At 47.5% G+C, this 19,965-nt stretch overlaps 1 protein-coding gene across 9 annotated transcripts in view; it reads right to left on the reverse strand.

Annotated features, from left to right (window-relative positions):
- Nucleotides 1–19,965, reverse strand: part of LHFPL2 (LHFPL tetraspan subfamily member 2) — a 165,320-nt gene that overhangs the window by 19,560 nt on the left and 125,795 nt on the right. For 8 of the 9 annotated variants that reach the window (XR_007154383.1, XM_047868708.1, XM_047868686.1 and 5 more), the window contains one exon: nt 6,049–6,684. Coding sequence is in view for 8 of the 9 variants with exons in the window: in XM_047868708.1 (XP_047724664.1) it covers nt 6,049–6,478 (430 nt within the window). In the remaining variant the exon portion in view is untranslated. Of the gene's footprint in view, nt 1–6,048; nt 6,685–6,917; nt 7,442–19,965 lie in introns of those variants that run through there. The other variant, XM_047868717.1, reaches the window with a different exon arrangement.

Raw genomic sequence — 19,965 nt, forward strand, 5'->3', positions numbered from 1 at the left:
CTGTAGAACATTTCTGCATTCTTCAGTTTTCACCAAGGGATTACCAGAGATTGATGAATGAGTACATATGTCATAATCGATGGTTTTCTTAAATTGTTTCAGACATAGAGCTGCTAGACCCAACCTCTGGCACTTTCTGTCTGGAGAGCCAGAATGGAGAGCCTCCTTTTGATGGCCAGAAGCTTCCAGTGCCTTGTTCTAAGAAGGAAAAGCAGGGGATGCTTCCTCTATTTTCCTCATGCCTTTTCTTTGAGGTTATTCTGAAGTTGGATAATCAGGGTCACACTACTTTCGTGGAGAAAGCCAGGTTAATTTTCCAGGTGTGAAACTACGGACGGGACAAGGTCTCTGTGAGAGCCAGGAATCTCTTCCCCTCTCCCTATGCTTTCTAAGTCCCCGTTCTTATTTTTCTCCTCTCCAATGGCTGATCTTTTTGGCCCAGAAGTGAATGGGTAGAGCACGGGATAAGTCAGAATGGATGCTGAGATTGGGGTGAGTCATGGTTATCTTCTTGATGCTAAGGTTACTGTTCACCCTGCCAAAAATAACCGTGGGAATACCAAATCCTAGCTAATGATCATGGTCTATTTTAGATGCCTATCCATACTTGCACATCCATTCTGATTTACGACAAAGCAATTCCACAAGCAGCAAAGGTAAAACCCTCTCCTTGTCTGCTCTCACCGATTCTTCTTTTACTCCTTTCCCTTTTTTCATATCGTCCTCCTTCATCCTCAGCCACTGCTCATTTCCCAGAAAGCTGAGCCTGCACCCCCCAGGTGCTGAGCCATGGCGACAGAGAGCGACTCCCATGAGCACACCCTCTTTGCCAGCCCAGCGCAGGCAGAGGTCAGCCCCACAGCCATCTATCTGGTCAGACTGGTGGGGCAGCTTGCCGAGGCGATCCTCTAGGACTGAAATGGATGTAGACAGACAGAGGGCTACGGGAGTACAGAGCGTGAGGGCCGACCAGACACAAAGGAGCAAACAAGCAGATGAGGGAAGACTGAAAAGACAGCAGGCAGCCAGGCCCCGCAGCTCATGTGCTAGTCCAACCCTCACGGCGACGCCAGTGGAACGGTCCAAGCCAATGCAAGTGAGCCAAATCCTGAGCTCATTTTAATGGCTTCTGTCCCAAACCTGAGTCACTGGGGATTCCATGGACTTCCAAGAGAGCCCTCCATGCGTTTCTAAAAACAAACCGCTCGATGCTGTCATGGAAAACCTGGATCTTTGCGTTCTATGGTTTCATTATGGATTACATCCAGGTCACAACCTAAGGAAGACAAGCTGGCAGCAACGACCCTGCCGGCTGCATGCCCAGCCTTTGTAATCAATCCCAGAGGACGAGGGCCTGATGTGTGCTGCTGGCTCTGCCAAACAAGCCCTCACCTAGGGACACACAGTCGGCCTGTGAGTTACTCTGTGGGGGGAGCCTGCAAAGGCACCTGCAGTCAAGGCTCCATTGCTCGAAGCGGACGCCAGAAAGGGAAGGAACTGCAGACTGTGTGTGTCTGCGGGAAGAGGAGGAGAAGTTCTTGGTTTTCCTGTCAATTCAACTGCTATCTCCTGCTTAAAAAGAAAAAAGAAAAAAAAAAGCCCCAAGAACACCCGTAGTCACACCAATGCCACAGTACTGCTCTACACGCTCTTCAGCCCTGATACAGGCAGGCTAGGAACGGGCCAGGGAGCGGCCCTATACGACACGGTCATGTTTGACTGCGAGAGAACAAGGTCAATTCTGAGGACTAAAGTAAATACCACTATTCCTTAAGATGCAGCATTTCTAGGGGGCACCTCAGTGGCTCAGTCAGTTTTAAGCGTCCGACTCTTGGTTTCGGCTCAGGTCATGATCTCACGGTTCTTGGGTTCAAGCCCCACTTCAGGCTCTGTGCTGGCAGCGCAGAGCCTGCTTGGGATTCTCTTTTTCTCCCTCTCTCTCTGCCCCCTCCACACTGCGTCTCTCTCACTCTCAAAATAAAATAAATAAAAGAATACTTAAAAAAAAAAAGGCAGCATTTCTAGGAAACATAAAAAAATACTAAAACCTGCCAAGAAAGCAGACACACTTTAGTAGCCAAAGAACTACCACTTATTATTTACCGTGTGCCAGCTGTGCTTAAGCCTTTCTTCTCATATATTATCTAATTTCATCCACAAAACAACCCTGAGGGTTGTACTACTATTATACCCATTTTATAAGTGAGAAAAAAGGTTTAGAGAATGAGGTACATCACTAGACATTTCACAGCCACTGTAAGGGAGGTCAGGACTGACCCAGGAGCAGGTGAGGCTTGACGTCTAATCGCTGCTGGGACTGGAAAACTGAACACCAAGGGCATCTGTGCATAGGGATTTCGGAGGTGTCAGATTGGTGCCCACCAGTAGGCTAGACCTTGAAGGCAAATCCTGTATCTGGGTTAACTTAATAGTCAATACGTGTATTTGATTGTTATTTTTAAGTAAATGAGATTTTGAGATTTCCACTGAGACAGCAAATTCTTTCACACCCACTTGTAAGTTCAAAATATCCAGATTTTGATGATTTATGTTACACTTTCTATAGGCAATGAGGCCACAAAAATCTAAGGCCCGTTTATTCTTTAAAATTAGTCGTAACAAAGGAACACGCTTACAACAGCTTGTCATTTTTCTTCTAGTTATATTTTACCAAAGTGTCACTTTTGCCAAAATGAAAGTTGTAAGGACAAACACGGTGTGAGTCGATTTTCCAAGAATGCTTCTGTTGCCCTGGCAACAGCTCCTTTCTCACCGTTTGTTCCAACATCACATAGATCCAGGGCTGAGAAACTGGTTGTGGGGAGGGGAAAGACTGATGCTCACAGCTGCAACAAGTCCTTGGCTGAGGCTGGGGCTGGGGCTGAGCAGATGCTATCACATACTGGCTGACAGGAGAGAAAGCAAGTCAGCGGTTTCAGACACGGTGGGGGGGGGGGGGGGGGGGGCGGGCAACTTTCTCAGCTGTAGATTCAAGGACCATGGCTGCCGTGGATGCCGCCTTGAACTACTTGCTAGAGACCTCCACGAGGAAGGGAAGAGCCCACTGAGCATCCCTTACAGATGTGCCGCCTGCCCTGAAACATGAGGGAGTCGCCTGCTGAGTGCTTGGTCCATCTTCCCCGTGATTTCTGCTCCAAGAGGGGCGCTGCCATGCTGGCAGGAGAAAACAAACTACTTCCTGTACTTCAGTTCTTAGCCTTAGATCGGTAGGCCCTGGAGAGGTAGTCTGACTACACAGGAATCCCGGCCGCTTGCCAATTCCAATTTTTAAGTAACTTCAGACTTTCTGGGGTGCTCTGTGTATGCACGGGGAACATAAGCGATAAAGATGGGGAGAAAGTTCTCTTAGAAAATCTAGACTTTGGGAATTGGACAGGTGACAAACAGACTAGCACCTCAGGTATGCTCCTACTTCCTTCTTTTCAACCATCCTTCCCAGAGGCCTGACACAGCCAGAAAGAGAAAAGCCAGGAGTAGTTAACTGGAGTGTATGAATAATACCTAAGATACGTACTGGTCTTTGTGCCAAAATGAATCTTCTTGCCATCTATGTGAAATAGCAAACGAGCACAAAAAGATGTGTTGGACCAACCCTCATTCTTAGAGATCAAATTTGCTGGACTGACACCTTATTAAAAACTGCACGTAAACAGTAAGACTGAAAGGGTATCTACAGGTTGCTTCTGAATGAGTGTAAAAGACAGCTTGTGGTGTAACTCCCTCCCCACCTCCAAGAGGCCCCACTCGTACTATAAATGGCCACTGATTTGCTAGAAGGCACTAAGTTTCTCAGGATGAAAAGCATTCTTAGGGACGATAAGCCAGGAGTTTTGCCTGCATACCAGGGCTTCGATAAAATTCAGAGTAAAGGCATGAATCATCAAGGATGAGGAAGCACAACATAGTAAGGAAAATTTACGCAGAAATCCACTTCTCTGGTCAACCAGGGCGCTTAGCCAGGATTAATGAATTGTGTATGCTGCCTTCCCTTCATCTACATGTTTATTCTGGCTTTTCAAAAGCCTTTGGTAAGAGTTCTCAGCCAAAGTTTTAAGATATACACGGCATATATGCACATGTGTGCACTGCCTGAGGCACTGTGTGTCCCACGGCAGTAAAGGAGGGGCATTTCTCTGACAAGAAAAGATGAATCTGATTTAACATTTCTGGGAGGTAAAACACCAAGCTGAAGGGGATGAACTGCAGATTCCAGAAGTGAATCAAAAAGGGGATAATGAGCTTCACAGAATCAAAAATCGAAGATAAGGTCATATTTTCCAATCTCCCTATTTTTTTGTTAAATTTTTTAATGTCTATTTGTTTTTGAGAGAGAAAGAGAGAGGGAACGCATGAAAGGGACAGGGACAGAGAGAGACAGAGACACAGAATTCGGAACAGGCTCCCAGCTCTGAGCTGTCAGCACTGAGCCCACCGCGGGGCTCGAACTCACAAGCTGTGAGATCATGACCTGAGCCAAGTTGGCTGCTTAACCAACTGAGCCACCCAGGCACCCTGCAATCTCCCTGATTTTGAGAAGAGGAATGCAAAAGTCCAGCAAGGTGGCACATTGATCTCAAGCAAAACTGAGAATCAGAATCCTGGTCTCCCAAATTCTGTGAGTGCATAGGAGTGCCTGAGTCATTCGTGGTAAGGCTATTCCTCTCAGATCAAGAGATGAAGGCCTTGAGAGTATCCCCCAATGCAGGCAGATCAGGACTGGGGAGCAGGTCGTCTATTTATTTCTCTAGGCCCCTTATCTACCAACCTCCACACACACATATATATGTGGGCTCCTCTAAGATAGGAGAAACAGAAAACATGAACTTATCAGTTGTTTGGAACCTAACTGTTGTCTGATCTGCTGATTTGGAAGCCAGCCCTGCTGAGCTCAATTAGGCAGACTAGAGTTAATTCAGTTGGGGTCTGTTTCTTTACAGGCCTGGACACCAGGCTCCGTGTTTCTCTTCACCATCCAAGAGTCCCGCATACAAAGCTTTAGGATATGCTGGGGGATGAGTCACCTGTGCACTTCAGTTAGGGTTGCAGGTGGATTACTGTCCTCCTGTTAGAGATCAGATGAATAAATTCTTTGGTTGTAATCGTTCAAAAAGTGATTTTTTTTTCCCTGAAAAGTCAAAGCACGACTCTATTCCTTTAGTTCCTCGAGGATGTCTACAAACTGCCCCATCTGTGTCTATGTGTGTGTATTTCTGCCAACCAGAACAAAGCCCTTGAGCCTAGACAGACTGATTGACACCCTCTCCGTTCAGGATCCACCTTTCAAACCCTTACGGGAAAGGCTATGAAAGTGCTAGTGGGTATTGAAGTTTTCTCGCAGCTCACAGCTGCCCCTCTGGGATCACTTTTCTTTCCACCAGTTTCTAACAAGCTCATTAGTGAGAAATTCCCTGAAAGTGGAACACTTAGTTTGTATTTTCTGATCCGAATGCAGAAAACGTTCTGTCAGGCTCCAGGAGACAGACAATTTAAACCAGAACATTATTAAACACAGAGCAGCTGATACTAATTCCTTCCCAGCCTGCAGCTTCTCCTCCTAAAGCTGAAATCATCCTGCGGTTGGGGATGGGGCTGGGCGGGTGGCAGGACCAGGCTCACTGCCTTGGAACGAACGCCCCACACTCACATTCCTTCCCAGCACAGAGCGCCCTGCTGCAGGTGGGCCTCTCACACCATGTTTCCAAAAGGGGATGCACTGATGTGGAAAGCATGCTTTTAATTTAACGGGAAAAGCAAAAACCAGGAGAAGTTACTCAAACAAAATCCAACGGCTTAGAATCCAAGGAAATAAGCAATGAAGAAATACGTGAAATACAGAACAGGGGACAGTGTAACAGGGAAACGGGAGCGATGAGGGGAGCACACGCCTGTTGCGCGGGAACACTCTTTACACAGCAAATCTGGACAGAAGCCGGTCTTCAAAACGGGCAGGAAAGGAATGCAGCAGGGGGTGCGCGGCACATACGATGCCCGGTGCCCGGGTCCCCTCCCTCTTCCCTGCACGCTTACCTGCGATTCCTTGCAGCAGCCCGCAGACGTTGAAAATACTTTTCTTCATGATGCTCTGCACACACATGGTGAAGACGGACACCAAGGCCACCGTGCAGAGAATGAAGATGCCCACGGCCAAGAAAATAGCCGTGGCCTGCCAGAAGCCACTGGCGATCTCGCCGAAGTTCTCTGCGTAGGGCCCGCACAGCGTCTCCCGCTGCACGTGCTGCACGCCCGGGTTGCGGATGCAGCGGGCATAGATGCCCAAGGTCGGGTGGTAGGGCTCCGACGAGCCTCCGCTCTGGTCGTCGGGCGCGGCGCCGCTGCGACTCTTGGCTTTTCCAATCAGCCAGTCGGCGCTCATGAAGGCGATGAGCTCTGCAAAAGCCACCACAATACTCAGGAGGGTCCAGAGCATCGAGCGACAGGTGACAATAACATGACACATATTGATGTTCCAGGCGGAAAAGTCAGGAGTCCACGGGGTGAATAATAAAAGCAGGCCGGGGGGGGGAAGGAGGCTCAGGCGGCCGCAGAAGGAAGTCGCTGCTCCGGGCGCTCACTCCCACAGCCTGGGGCTCCCTCTGGCCGGCCTGTGGCAGCGCGGGCCGGGGCCGTCATGCTGCCATGTCAAAGCTCCGAGCGCGGCCTCACCTACGGGAGGGAAGGGAGGAGGGGGGTTAGCAGCGCCCAGGCTCCGCCCCGCGGCGGCGCCGCCAGCAGACTCGCGGGTCCCGGAGCCCCAGTGCGCTGGCCAAGAGGCTGCTCCCGCGCGGCCGCCCTTCCCCGCCCTCCCCGGCCGGTGCCGCCACTCCGACCTCCATCCTCCGACAGAACCCAGCTGTAGCCGATCCGGGGCCGGAGCCGCCGTTCGCAGCGCACTTAACTGGTTTTCTTTGTTTCCAGTCGTCCCTTCCCGTGCTCTCGCACCGCGCTGGTTCCCTGATCTCCGAGCAGCACAACTCCAGGCCAGTGCCCGTTCCCGCACCCACCCCAGGCGCACCCTTTGGCACAGGAGCTCGTGCCCGAGCTGCTGCACCCTTGGGATGTGTGGCTCCTGCTCCATCATCTCTCACTCGAAAACGTCAAACAGCAGGGAGATCCAGCAACAACTAGATGGAACTTCCAGTCAACCTTGCCAACAGACTGGCTATGTTTTTATAGAGCTTACGGGACCCTCTGCCTGCTGTCTTGGTACTAAATGAGCTAAGTTTTGACAAACTTGCACCAAAAGATTTTGGCTAAAGATAGAGAGTAGCAACACCCACTTGTATTGCTGGGAATCAAATTAGTATCACAGACACAAGAGTATCAGCTTCATAGGTGCATCGGGATACAAAAGGAAACAATGCTCTGAAAAATTACAAAACACTGCTCCCCAAACTTATTTTTATTCATTTCTCACAGGGTGATTTCTGGACCAAAAAAACTACACTAATTAAAACTCAAGAAGAAGAAAAGAAAACCTTGAAGAGTTCATGACTTACTCATTTGGGGAAATTATTCAAAACAGAGGCATGAATGACCACTGACTAAGTGTCATTACCACTGAGTGGACTTGTTGACAACAGAAACTTGCGTATGAAGAATGTGTTCCTTGAACTGTCCCAATTCATCCCATGCGCCTCTGCCTGAGCTTTGATTCACCCCAGGTCTGCAACTCAACATGCCCATTGTTTCTGGTCTCACAAGGGCTCATTCTGTTCCCAGGGACAAATGGCTTCATAACCAGAGGGCTTTGCTCTAACAGCTCAAACCTCTTTCAGAGGGGCCTGAACCCTGAAACAGGGGTACAGTGGTCATCGGCAGCCCCATCTGCTACCCCTTCTCCAAGGTCAGAAAGAATCGCACAGTTCACATCTGACATCTGGGTGCAAGGCTCTGTTCTGAGTGATGAGATCTTATTAACTGAGGTCACGTCAACAGCACAAGAACCACAAAGAGCCCTCTGGCATGCTGGCAGTGGGGTGGGGCCAAGAGATGTTGAAGAGGAAGGCAAGTGGGGAAAGAAGGAAGCCCAGAGTCAAAGCTTCAAAGCTTCTACACCATGCTGGTTGACAAGGTGTAGCGACAGAGAACTACTTATCTCATAAAACACAGTACATTTAAAAATCCTCAGGTCATTACAGTTACACAAGATGCTGTTTGGGGAAATTACCTAGCACAGTACTAAAAACACAGGCCATTAATGACTGTCAGTGTGTGTGTGTGTGTGTGTGTGTGTGTGTGTGTGTGTGTGTGTGTGTAACGCAGCTCTCCTGAGCGCTGGGGAAGGGAGAAGTGCGTTTCACCCCAAAAGTTTTGGAGTCCATCAGGTCTGGGTTCCAAAAACAGCCCCACCACCAACTGGCCATGTGGATGCCTAGTTCTCAGAGCTGCAGCTTTCCTCATCTACATGGAAACAGTAAAGTATCCCGCTTCACAGTATTGCTTCGAGAAACTATCAAGAATCTGTTAGACCTCAGGGTCTGGCAGAATAAACACTCACTAAATAGCAACTCCTTTCCCTTAGAAGCCTTTCCTCCAACATGGAGGACGCTGATCAGATACCAGTTTAACTGCTGGAAGTGCTCTGCCCATCACAGAAACTTGGCTATTTACACACAATCAAAGATTAAGCACAGGCTATTTAGAGACAGAGGAGGTCACTCGTGTCAGCCTCCCCGGTGGGCTTCTTGGGAGGGTCCTGGTCTTCCTACTTCCCCACTGCCTACCCTGCTGCCAAACTCAACTGTGAAATAAATTAGCATGAGGCCATAAGCAGAATCTACTCCCACTCGTTGATCTCACCCCCACTCGACCCCAAATACCACACAGAGAAATGCCTTTTGAGAAAAGAGTTACCAACACAAAAAAGCTTTGGGGGAGATTGTTTAGAATGAAACAATCATTGTGAATGAGAACAAGAAACAAGCCCCTGATGACTCCCGGAGGCCCCATGAGCTGCACCCACCTGCCCACCAGCCAGGCTCACAGATGCTTTGAATCAACAGGTGGAAAGCCAGCCCATGAGGAGAAGACGAGGCTTCTACAAAGTCTTTCCATTTGATTAGACAACTAGCTCACTGATGTGCCAGCTGATCTCAATCCCTGCTCCTCTTCTGTTGAATGGGAAAATTTCAATGTGAATATAAACCCTCTATGTGTTTGTCCTCTTGCAGAGCCTCAGGACTCTGCTGCAACCTCTCAGGTGACCTGGATTGTAATGAACGTGCCAAATGTCCACTGTGCTGGTCAGCAAACTTGGCTCAGAGTCAGGCCCGCAATCAGACTGCTATTTCTGAAGAGAAAGGATGTGAAACTTTGGGAGAACAGAAAGCGGCACATTCAGGCTTAGCAAACGGTCCATGCCACATTTAGGGCGGAATTATTTAGGGAGCCATGTGCTTAAGTTCACAAAACATAGTTCTCTGTCCATCCATGCCACAACAATCCCCTATCTACTGCACCAAATTCTCACACCCATGCCAGTGTGGCTGGAATGAGGCTTTTATTCTTCTGTTTGGAATAGGGAGATAACATGCTTTGGTCTCTCCAGCCAAGTTTGCTAATTACTACTATAAGTAGAATAGCCATGCTACGCACGGCTGACTGACTGGCTTTCCTGTGCATCCAAGAAAAGTCCTCAGGTCGATGGCACAACGGACAATCTGGAAAGGCATCAAGTCTATGCTCTGTACAGCATCCCAGTTTGGTCATGTCACATGTGCAAGGACAGGCACCTGCTGGGACAAAATCCACAGCAAAGGGGAAACAGATCCTCCTTGTAGATCTTGTTAACTGTCGGGATTCCAGCACAGAGCTCCTCAATATGCTATCCACTGCTATTCCCTGTAATCCCTGCTTCTCCAAAACTCACTTAATTGACATCCCATGTAAAAGTCTTCTCTCCATAGGCCACTAAGTACATTTCCACTCCAGGACGGCTGAGTTTACCATCATTTCCCTGATGGTCATGGATAATCTGGACGGTCCTCTGACTTTCTGAAAATGATGCTATGATTATCACAAAGGCCCACAGAGTAAAGCCTCTTAGCAAGCAATAAGAAGAAAACAAAAACAACCAAAAAGAGAATCCTGCAGAAACCTACAGTAACCTGCAGCAATATTACAGTCAGAATGCAGAACAAGGGGAAACTGATTAATGGTTTGGCTATGGAAGTCACATAATATATATATATTATATACACACAGCCCTCATATTTATAAACTTTTTCAACTTTTTTTTTTTTTTTGAGAGAGCATGAGTAGGGGCAGGGAGGTGGGGACAGAGAGAGGAGAGAGAGAATCCCAAGCAGGCTCTGCACTGTCAGCACAGAGCCCAATATGGGGCCCGATCTCACAAATCATGAGATCATGATGCAAGCCAAGATCAAGAGTCAGACACTTAGCCAACTGAGCCACCCAGGTGCCTCTAAGCCCTCATCTTTAAAACAAGGATGGGGTGCCTGGGTGGCGCAGTCGGTTAAGCGTCCGACTTCAGCCAGGTCACGATCTCGCGGTCCGTGAGTTCGAGCCCCGCGTCAGGCTCTGGGCTGATGGCTCAGAGCCTGGAGCCTGTTTCCGATTCTGTGTCTCCCTCTCTCTCTGTCCCTCCCCCATTCATGCTCTATCTCTTTCTGTCCCAAAAATAAATAAACGTTGAAAAAAAAAATTTAAAAAAAAAATAAATAAATAAATAAAACAAGGATCTTAGTAAGCCGAGCCCAGCTGGGTTTGTACCTTCCACCACAGGGTCCTGTCTTTCTCAGCTTCCTGCTGTCAGTAAGAAGGGAAGAAGGTACGGGTGAAGCAAGATCGCCCTGGGCCGGCTGGTCAGGAAACCACAACAGAAATGAAGAAGCCGAGGGAAAGGACTTCACTGCGAGGCGCACATCACCAGAGCATGCCCCCGTTACTAGAGCAGCAAAGGCCAGGACAGAGTTTTGCTTGTTCACCTTGCTTGTTCACCCTGGTTCTCTTTTGCTACTTCATTATGGAAATCGTCAAACAGAGATACAAGCTGAAAAGAACAGACTATGAACATTCAGATTCAACGCCAGTATACAGCCTCACTCTACCACTCAGCCTTTTTCTTCCTGAGCCATGTGAAAACAAGCCACAGATATCTTGACACTTGAACCCTAAACACTGTAATACACTTCCTAAAAATAAAGACATTTTCCTACAAAACCACAATAAAATTAACACACCCCAAAAAACTGACAATACCTCCCTTATATCCAAAGCCTAGTGCACACTCAAATTTCCCTATCCTGCCCCATTTTTTACAGCTGTTTTCTTAAAACCATGACTCAGTCAAGACTCATGCTGCATTTGGCTTTGTGTCTGTAGTTTCTTTTAGTAAAAAATAGTCCTTTCACCTCTAACCCTGTTTGCATTGTTTCCCTTGACACTGACTTTTTTTTTTTTTTTTGAGGATACCGGGCCATTTGTATTCTAGAATACCCAACAATGTAGATTTGTCTATATCCTCAGGCTGTCATTTAAAGTTGTTCTCTATCCCCTGCTTTATAGAAACGAGGTTAAATCTAAAGGCTAGTTTAGAATCACCTTAAGTATTTTGGTGAGACTTCTTTGTAGGTGATGCTGTATTTGTTATTCCTGCTATATCACATTTGGGAGGAACAATACTGAGCTATACCTCAGAATCAGAATAATTTTATACATAAATAGACATACATGAATATGTACGTGTGTGTGTGTGTGTGTATCTTTATACACATACATATATAGAAAGCAAGACTGACAGGGGCGCCTGGGTGGCTCAGTCACTTAGGTGTCCGACTCTTGGTGTCGGCTCAGGTCGTGATCTCGCGGTTTCATGAGTTTGAGTCCCACAGTGGGCTTCTCACTGGCGGTGCGGGGCCTGCTTGGTGTTCTCTGTCTCCCTCTCTCTCTCTGCCCTCCCCCCCACTTTTGCGGTCTCTGTCTCTCTCAGAATAATTTAAAAAATAAACTTAAAAAAAAAAGACAGACACACAACATACCCAGGATTCTCTCTGGCCCTGAACAACCAGAATTCTGATGAGGGAGCACGCAAAAGGCTGGCTGGGTGAGCTCTGTATGTTTCAAAGAGCTCCTTGGGTGAGTTCTGAAGCCACTGCTGAGAAGCCCTGTCTTAAGAAATGCCATCCCAGCCATCCCAGAAGCTTAAAGCTCTTTACCGAAGGGATTTTACTTCTAAGAAATATTTGCTGTGTTTCTTTGAAATGGAACCACATTTTATATACTACTTATGAAAACACAGAAATACCTGCAAACCTGGGGAGTAAGACACAACTCTGAAGAGCCCTTGCCAGGAGGATTGACTTGAGCCAACAGAGCCTGGGTTTTGCATGAACGAAGGAGGGGGCATCTTTCCTCTAACTTCAGAGCCCTCCCTCTCAAAAAGGACAGATCTGGGCTCCCCGAAGCTTCCCTCCGGCCTTGCTCTCTTCCTACCACCCCTGCCCTCAGCCAGTCTGGAGGGAGCATCAGGTGCTGGCAATGCCAGGTTGAGCAGAGGCCACTAAACTGTGAGAGTGTCTTAAGAGCTTTGTACACGGACTCAAGATCCAATCTCAGCTCTGCCACTAAATAGCTGTGTGTCCTGGGGCAGGCTATTTAGATTTAACCTCCGCCAGCCTCAGTTTCCTCATCTGCAAAAAAAGAAAGCAACATCTTCTTCCAAAGGCGGCCATGAGGATTAAAGGAGATGGCATATGGAGAATAATCAGCATATCTTCCCGTTCATTGTGCTTAGCATACGTTAGCTATTATTAATCACTGTCATGTGATTAAATGATAACACGTCATCATATGAATCACATGATCATATGACTACATAATAAATTTACTACAGTGACCCATGCGACCCAAAGAATCAATACAGTTCCGAGCAGATTGTATTTTGCTCCCACGTCACTGGTGGTTTCTCTGGCAATATGGTCTCCATCCCAGTGTCTTCTGGAAGCCTAAGAGGATTAGGTGGGTAGAGTTTCTGTGCTTTTGCCTTCCATAAGTTGGAAAGTCCCTCTAGGGACTGCCTCTTGGGTGGTCCCTGGACCACCTTCCACCTCCTAGAGGGAGATGTAGGCCACCTGTTTTAAAAACCCTAAGTTCCTGATCCCCACACACTGAATCAAACTTTCTGGAGGTGTTACCAGAAACTGTGTTTGTAACAACCCCCCAGGTGATTCTTTACACAGTAAAGTCTAAGACTCCATTGGGAGGAAGCCTTGCACTCGGTGAGGTCGCTGGTATCTTGGAGGTGGGGAAGGGGCCAAAGAGAAGAAGAGGTCAGGAAGAGCTTGGCCTGGCTCATTAGGATAGAGCCAGATGACCTGTCTTTGACACAGCTCGTGGCGTCACAGACGTCTCTGGAACAATGATTCTACAGGGACAGAAGCTGCTTCCCCGTTCACATGTTGTCCAATGGTCTTTGCATTCACAGCGCGAATGAGCTCAAACATTCAGGACCTTCTCTTCAGAGCACAAAAGCAGCTCGCAGAATGGATGGATAGTGCCGGTACAAAAAGATCAGCACTTGGCATGACTTAAAAAAAACAGTTGGGAGCACCTGGGTGGCTCAGTCAGTTAAGTGTCCAACTTTGGCTCAGGTCATGATCTCATGGTCCATGAGTCTGAGCCCCACATCGGGCTCTGTGCTATCAGTGCAGAGCCTGCTTCGGATCCTCTGTCCCCCTGTCTCTCTGCCCCTCCCCCACTGGTTCTGTCTCTTTCTCGCTCTCGCTCTTGCTCTCAAAAATAAAATAAAATAAACTTAAAAAAAAAAAGTCAGCTACCAAAGGAGGTTTTGCAAACTCTCATTTGCCCTGGCTGCCCCCTCAAAAACACAGATTAGGGAAATGTAAACATCTTGACAATATTTAAGAAGAGGGCCCAAATGCTCTAAGAATTCTATTGTTCTTGGAGTTATAGTCTCAACACGCTCAAATCCTCCAGGATATTGCCACCCTCCTTTCCTCACTACCTCCTCCAGCTCAGCTCTGACCCCACTGGGAAAAGTCACACTGTGCTTCTCAACAGGGACGATTTTGCTCCCTCCCCCTTGCAGACGGCACGTGGTAATGTCTGGAGACATTCTAAGGTGGTCAAAACGTGGGGCGGGGGAGTGGGGGGGCGGGAATGTGTGCTGCTGGCATGTTGTGGGCCAAAGACGCTGCTAACCAGCCTGCGGTGCACAGGCCAGCCCCACAAAAGGGGCAATGTCAGCAGTGTTAACAGTGAGAATCCTTTTCTAGAGGCTTCCTGCATATAGAACAATGTTTACATTTGGAGGCACAACATGACACAGATTGCTAATGCCTGTAGTATTTACAAAGGTCTATTCTAATGAGTAAGCCATGTTCTACAATCTGGATGGGTAGTCACAGTATTAACTACCTTACTTAATTTTTGGCTGTTTTTCTGAATTTTTGTTTAAGGTCCATGCGAGTCTGTGTCCCCAAGATGGCAAGCTGACAGGCCATGGATTCCAACTTGCCAGAGGGAACACACTCAGGGACAGTGCCCTTGACCCTGCCTCTCCTGGGGCCCTGACAGTTTGTTTGGACCACATACAAAAGCCAGCTATTGTTTTCAGTCAGCTCTATTCTGCAAATTGCAACATAAGGCGCCCAGGTTATTAAGAGCAGGAGGCCGTTTGCTGCTTTCTTTACCTCCCTCAAGGTCTCGGACTACCTCAGAAAACTTTCAGTTTGACCACATGGCCCTAACTTGTGTCAAATCCCCCTCGTCCAGAGTCGGGCTGTCCACTCAGCCCATGCTCAGGTGGCCACTCCAAATGCCAGGAAATCTCAAGGAACTTCCCAAGAAGCCCTGGGTAGTGTTCAAACATTCCAGTTACTACCTGACCCCACCCTGGCTTCCTCTACAAGCCTCCTTCCTCTCCAGCTGGACCTCTCAGCAGCCTCCGCTGCCTGAGGGACCCCCCAGGGCAGCAAGGACCCCGCCCCTCCAAAAGCAACTGAACAAGCCTTTTTTTTTTTTTTTCTAGGCTTGGAGCACCCAGTGATCTCTTGCTTACTGTCAAGCTTGCCCCTTAATTCCCTGCTCCTGGCCAGTCACACAGTTCCTTCTTGATGCCCGCTCTCGCTCCTCTGTATCCAGTCCATCTGCTTGCCAAGCACCCATTTCTAGAGATGGACTTTTACACTTTTTCCCTGAGGCGTCAGCACCCACAGGGAGCTGGTCTACTTGCCTGGTCCTATTTTCTAGATGATCTAGTCTTTAAGATTTCTGAAGTCCACCAAACTTATTTCATAACTTTTTCCTTGCACAAACCTCATCATCTAAAAAGTTTTAGAAGCCAAGTCTTTCCATACTTGTCTTCTACTCTATCAAACAGGAGGGAATGAAGAACCAATCTCATGAAGTCTGTTCTAGCTCACATCCTATAAGCCAGGGGCCATATGCTTATGCCCTGAACATACTGTGGGGTCCAAATGTTTTTGATTTGTTTCAATGGAATTAGAACTTGAATTTCAAGAGTTGCCTTTTTTATGTCACTATGGTACATAATTTTAAACTGAAGGTGTTTTTCAAGATCATAATGAATTCTGTGACAACAGGCAAAATATAAGTCTTAAAGTGAGTCTCGTTAGTTTTTTCACGATCAATGAGAAAGAGTGTTTTAATGGAGAAAAGTAACAAAGTTTGGAGAACAGAAAGCTCAGGAGAACTTATACATAAAAATCAAGATATATAACTTCCTTCTTCCTGAACGCCCAATGAACACGAGAGACTCCAAGTGCCCTCTGTTTAAGTGCCTCAACTCTGAGAATAAATAACCCTTAGGGAACAGGCTTCTGGCTTGTCTAAGTGGACAGCTGGACAGCTTCTCCCAGCACTGCGGAGCACAGGCATTCATTCTTATAGCAACTGCAGGCTTTCTAGTCCTTTCCATACACAGGCTGAAAGAATCACTGCTGTTCACAAGATACAATGCCATCGGCCAGGTTCCCTTCCAACAGCTTAAGAAAAACCAAACATGATAAATGGAGAGGATTATGCCATCTGTTACTTCTGAGTCTCTCACACAAACTCATAAACCAGCAGAAAGCCCAAGAATCAACTAGAACAAGAGTCTCATTCTGACTAGAAGCTTCTGTGAAAGCTTTTGTGGAAGACTGTATTATTCCCTCAAACATACTGTCTCTCCTTGCAGGAGGGTTCTATTTTTCTACCCTGTAGACATCAAGCCCGACTACAGGACTGGCTTCAGCCAATGTGAGAAGTGACACGTGCCACTTCTAAGCACAAGAGTTCATGAGCCGGTGCCTTATTCTCCAGCTCCCTTATGTCTCCCACGAGATCAAAAAGATCCCAGACAGAGGCCGCCCCATCGGCCTGGGTCCCTGACAACACAAAGCGGGGGCCCTTGATCCCTGATAAACATGCAGTGTGGGCAAAAAAACCAAACGTGTTAGTGCCGGTGCTGAGACTGTAGGGTCACAGCACGACCTGACCTCTTCCAACGGCAGTGCTCCCGCTGGGATCCGAGAGCCTGCCTGTCCTGACTCTCTTTGGCACCAGGTTAAATTCTACTTCACCATCCTCTACCACACACGTGCCAAAGAACTTTCTAAGATTAAACGATGATAAATGAGAAACGTTAAAGCTTGGCAACTATCTGAGAAGTACTCACTGTACACTTCAGTGAGGTAAGCTGCTACGACACCGATTTTCCTCTCAATATATTTATCTTAGGGTTAATAAATGGAAGTACTAAGACAGAAGAAAAATTCCCTTTTGAATAAATGCAGACACTTACAAAGTGACTCAGAGGGCCAGCTTGAAGAATCGCTTCCACATCAGGCGCTTCTCTGAGGTCTCTCACCCCAGAGCCCTGACTCACTTGGAGCTGCCTCAGCTTTCCCTTCCCTGCTTCTATTTCTTCCACCCTTGGGGTGGCTCCAGCCATCTTCCACTGCCTCCGGCTGGGACCACAGCTAGGAAGTCTGCTCCCTCAGCACAGGGGACCTCTGACCTTTGCCTGAGGGGAAGGCTGGGCCACAGCAGCATTTTTTTTTTTTTAATGTTTACTTATTTTGGGAGAGAAAGAGAAAATGAATGAATGGATGAATGAATGAGTCCCAAGTAGGTTTCACGCTCAGTGCAGGAGACCCCTGCAGGACCAGCTGGTACCAGGTGTGGGCACAAAATCAAGGTGAGGGCTGCCCAGAGGCCTGTCTGCAACAAGCGTCAGGGCAGGTCTTTGCAAGGAACTGGAAACCAAAGGGCAGGAGTGAGTGTATCAACTGACAGAGGGGACAAGAGACCCTTGAGGGCACTGGGCGGGGCAGGACTCAGACCCTGAGCTTCTGGCTGTGGAACAAGAAGTAATGGCCACCCAGAAGGCAGGACAGCCAAAGGGGAGAGAGGGCAAAGTCAGTGATGCATGAGGTGGAAGCAGTGAGCCACAGAGCGACAGCCATGACCATACTTTAAATTCTTTCAGGTAATCTCTACCATGAGAATCAGAATATTCCCTCTAGGAATATGGTCACTTCAGAGATAGCAGCTGGGTGCAAACTGGTGGTTTCCAGGAGTTAGACTTTCAACAACTCATGAGAATATCTGTCACTTTAAAAATGAAGTCGTGGGGCTCCTGGGTGGCTCAGTCGGTTAAGCGTCTGACTCTTGATCTCAGGGTCACGAGTTCAAGCCCCACGCTGGGCTCTGCGCTGGGTGTGAAGCCTACTTAAAAAAAAAAAAAAAACAAAGCTCTTGTTTTAGTTTAGGTATTGTCTCTTTGTGAACCAAGTCTTTTTTTGTTGTTCTTAACAGCAGTATGGTATCGTTTTATGAACTCAGTAAATAGTGCTAGACATAAACATTAATCTGGAAATAGTCACTGGTAGTTAAAAAACAGCAAAAAAAGTTTTCCTTTCCTTGCACTCCCACTGGCCCTGAAAATCTCACCCATCAGTGTTATTGACACAAGAAAACAGGAGAGGTTAATGTTCAAGCCGGGCCTCGGTGCCAAGGTTCCACCTGCCGCTAAGCAGGTGATGGGTGTGAGCAGAAGTGCCATAGAAACCTCATCCTAGAGGCCAAGGGGACAGGCCAGCTACATGACTCAGAGGAGAGGTTCCCACCTGCTGGTGCAACCTTCACCCAGGAACTTCCCGAAGGGCACAGGGCAGGGGCAGCTCACCACGGCAGCAAACTTCACCCAGAATCCCCTTGAAACGAGCACAGCACAAAGCTGCCAGCTGCCGTCCACTCTGCTTGCAGAGCTCTCTGTGGAGTGATGTATTTCTAAATACCCACTAAAGGTTATTATTAGTGAACCGGGCCTAAAGATGCAAGACAGCCCCTATCTTTAGAAACCAAGAGGCTAATAATGTTGGATTTGCCCTGAGACGAAGACATTACTCACCTTCTTTTCAAACCTTTTATATTCTCACGGAAGTCACTTCTGTTTCTAACCAGTATTGCTAAGCAGTAGAATTTTACCTTTTGTCATGTTTACTTATTTATTTTCAGAGAGAGAGAGAGAGAGAGAGAGACACCATGTGAGCAAAAGTGAGTGGGGGAGGGACAGAGAGGGAGAGAGAGAACCCCAAGCAGGCTCCATCCTCAGTGCAGAGCCCAGTGTGGGGCTTGATCCCACAACCATGATATGAACTGAGCCCAAATCAAGAGTCAGATGCTTAATGGACTGAGCCACCCAGGCGCCCCGGCGGTAGAATTTTAAAAAGTTTTTGAATGAGGTAAAGAAAAGGGCCAAAATCTGTTGTAGAGTATACTCGTATTTCTAAGGGCAACCCTGAAATGTTCAAACTCGTTTTTTTATTACTTTGCTCACATCGATAGTGGCTTTTTGCAACTGAAGACACAACCTGCCGCCTACAGTCTGAGCCACCCTGTCCTGTGTGCACACACTTCCTGAATGCCAGTGGGCTCGGAGAAGGAACTGACATCAGCCTAAAGCTTTATGCACCGAACACACATGCAATAAAGAATAGAAAGTATAAGGTGGGTGTTCACAAACATGGCTCTTTATAACTCCATGTATCAGAAATCTCCCCTCTCTAGAGCCTTCCTCTTCTTGTCCGTTTAAGACGTATGAATTATACTGTGTGATCAGGAATGTGCACACACATACATATTTGTAACATTGGATTTTTTTAAACATCTAAAAAATCAGCAAGACAGATTTGCATACTGCCTCCACATCCAGGTCATTAAACACTATCCATTTCACTGATTTCATAGCCAGCCATCAAGCTATCCAGCATTTGTCAACGTTCCCTAATGAGAATGCCAAATTCAAAACCATAAGCAGGTTTAAACTGTCTTCATTTATTAACTAGAGGAATTCCCCAGATATTTAGAATTCAAACTGTTTTGAAAACAGATGGGCTTAAGTGTAGCTCCCAAAGGGATGCGTGCTCTTCGAGGAAAAGTGTGCTCAATATACAGCTGCCAGCAGCTTCTGATAGTTGCAAAGACAGAGAAGTCCTCAAATGCAGGCAACAGCCTCGGCCTGTATTACTGAACTGGCCCAGTGATGGAGGAACGCGCCCGCGGCGGCGGTCCAATGAGCTTCCCCCACTGCAGCCTAGATGGAGTCAATGCAGACTCAAAGTTCCAGATGGTCAGAGAAAACCCCCTGTTTTGGAAGTCAGAACCCTTGTACTTGATCATATGATCTAGTACTTTCTTTCTGGAAACAGGGATTTATTGTTACGGTTTCTAACAAAAGCGAGGCACAGTGAACAGAGATAAAGTTCAACTGGATGTCTCAGAAAAGAGAGAATGTGTCAGAGGGCCAGGCTGCTTAAAAACAAAGGTAAAAGTGCTCTTCTATGAGAAGAGACGCCCCAACCCTCTGTTCCCAGCTTCTCCCCTGTAAGGGCTGATAGACAAGGTTGGCAAAGAGGAAGCCTGTCCTGGTTTACACACATCCAGTGCTGTGGGCTC

This window comes from Prionailurus viverrinus, chromosome A1 (assembly GCF_022837055.1).
Source record: "Prionailurus viverrinus isolate Anna chromosome A1, UM_Priviv_1.0, whole genome shotgun sequence".
NCBI classification, from domain to species: Eukaryota; Metazoa; Chordata; class Mammalia; order Carnivora; family Felidae; genus Prionailurus; species Prionailurus viverrinus.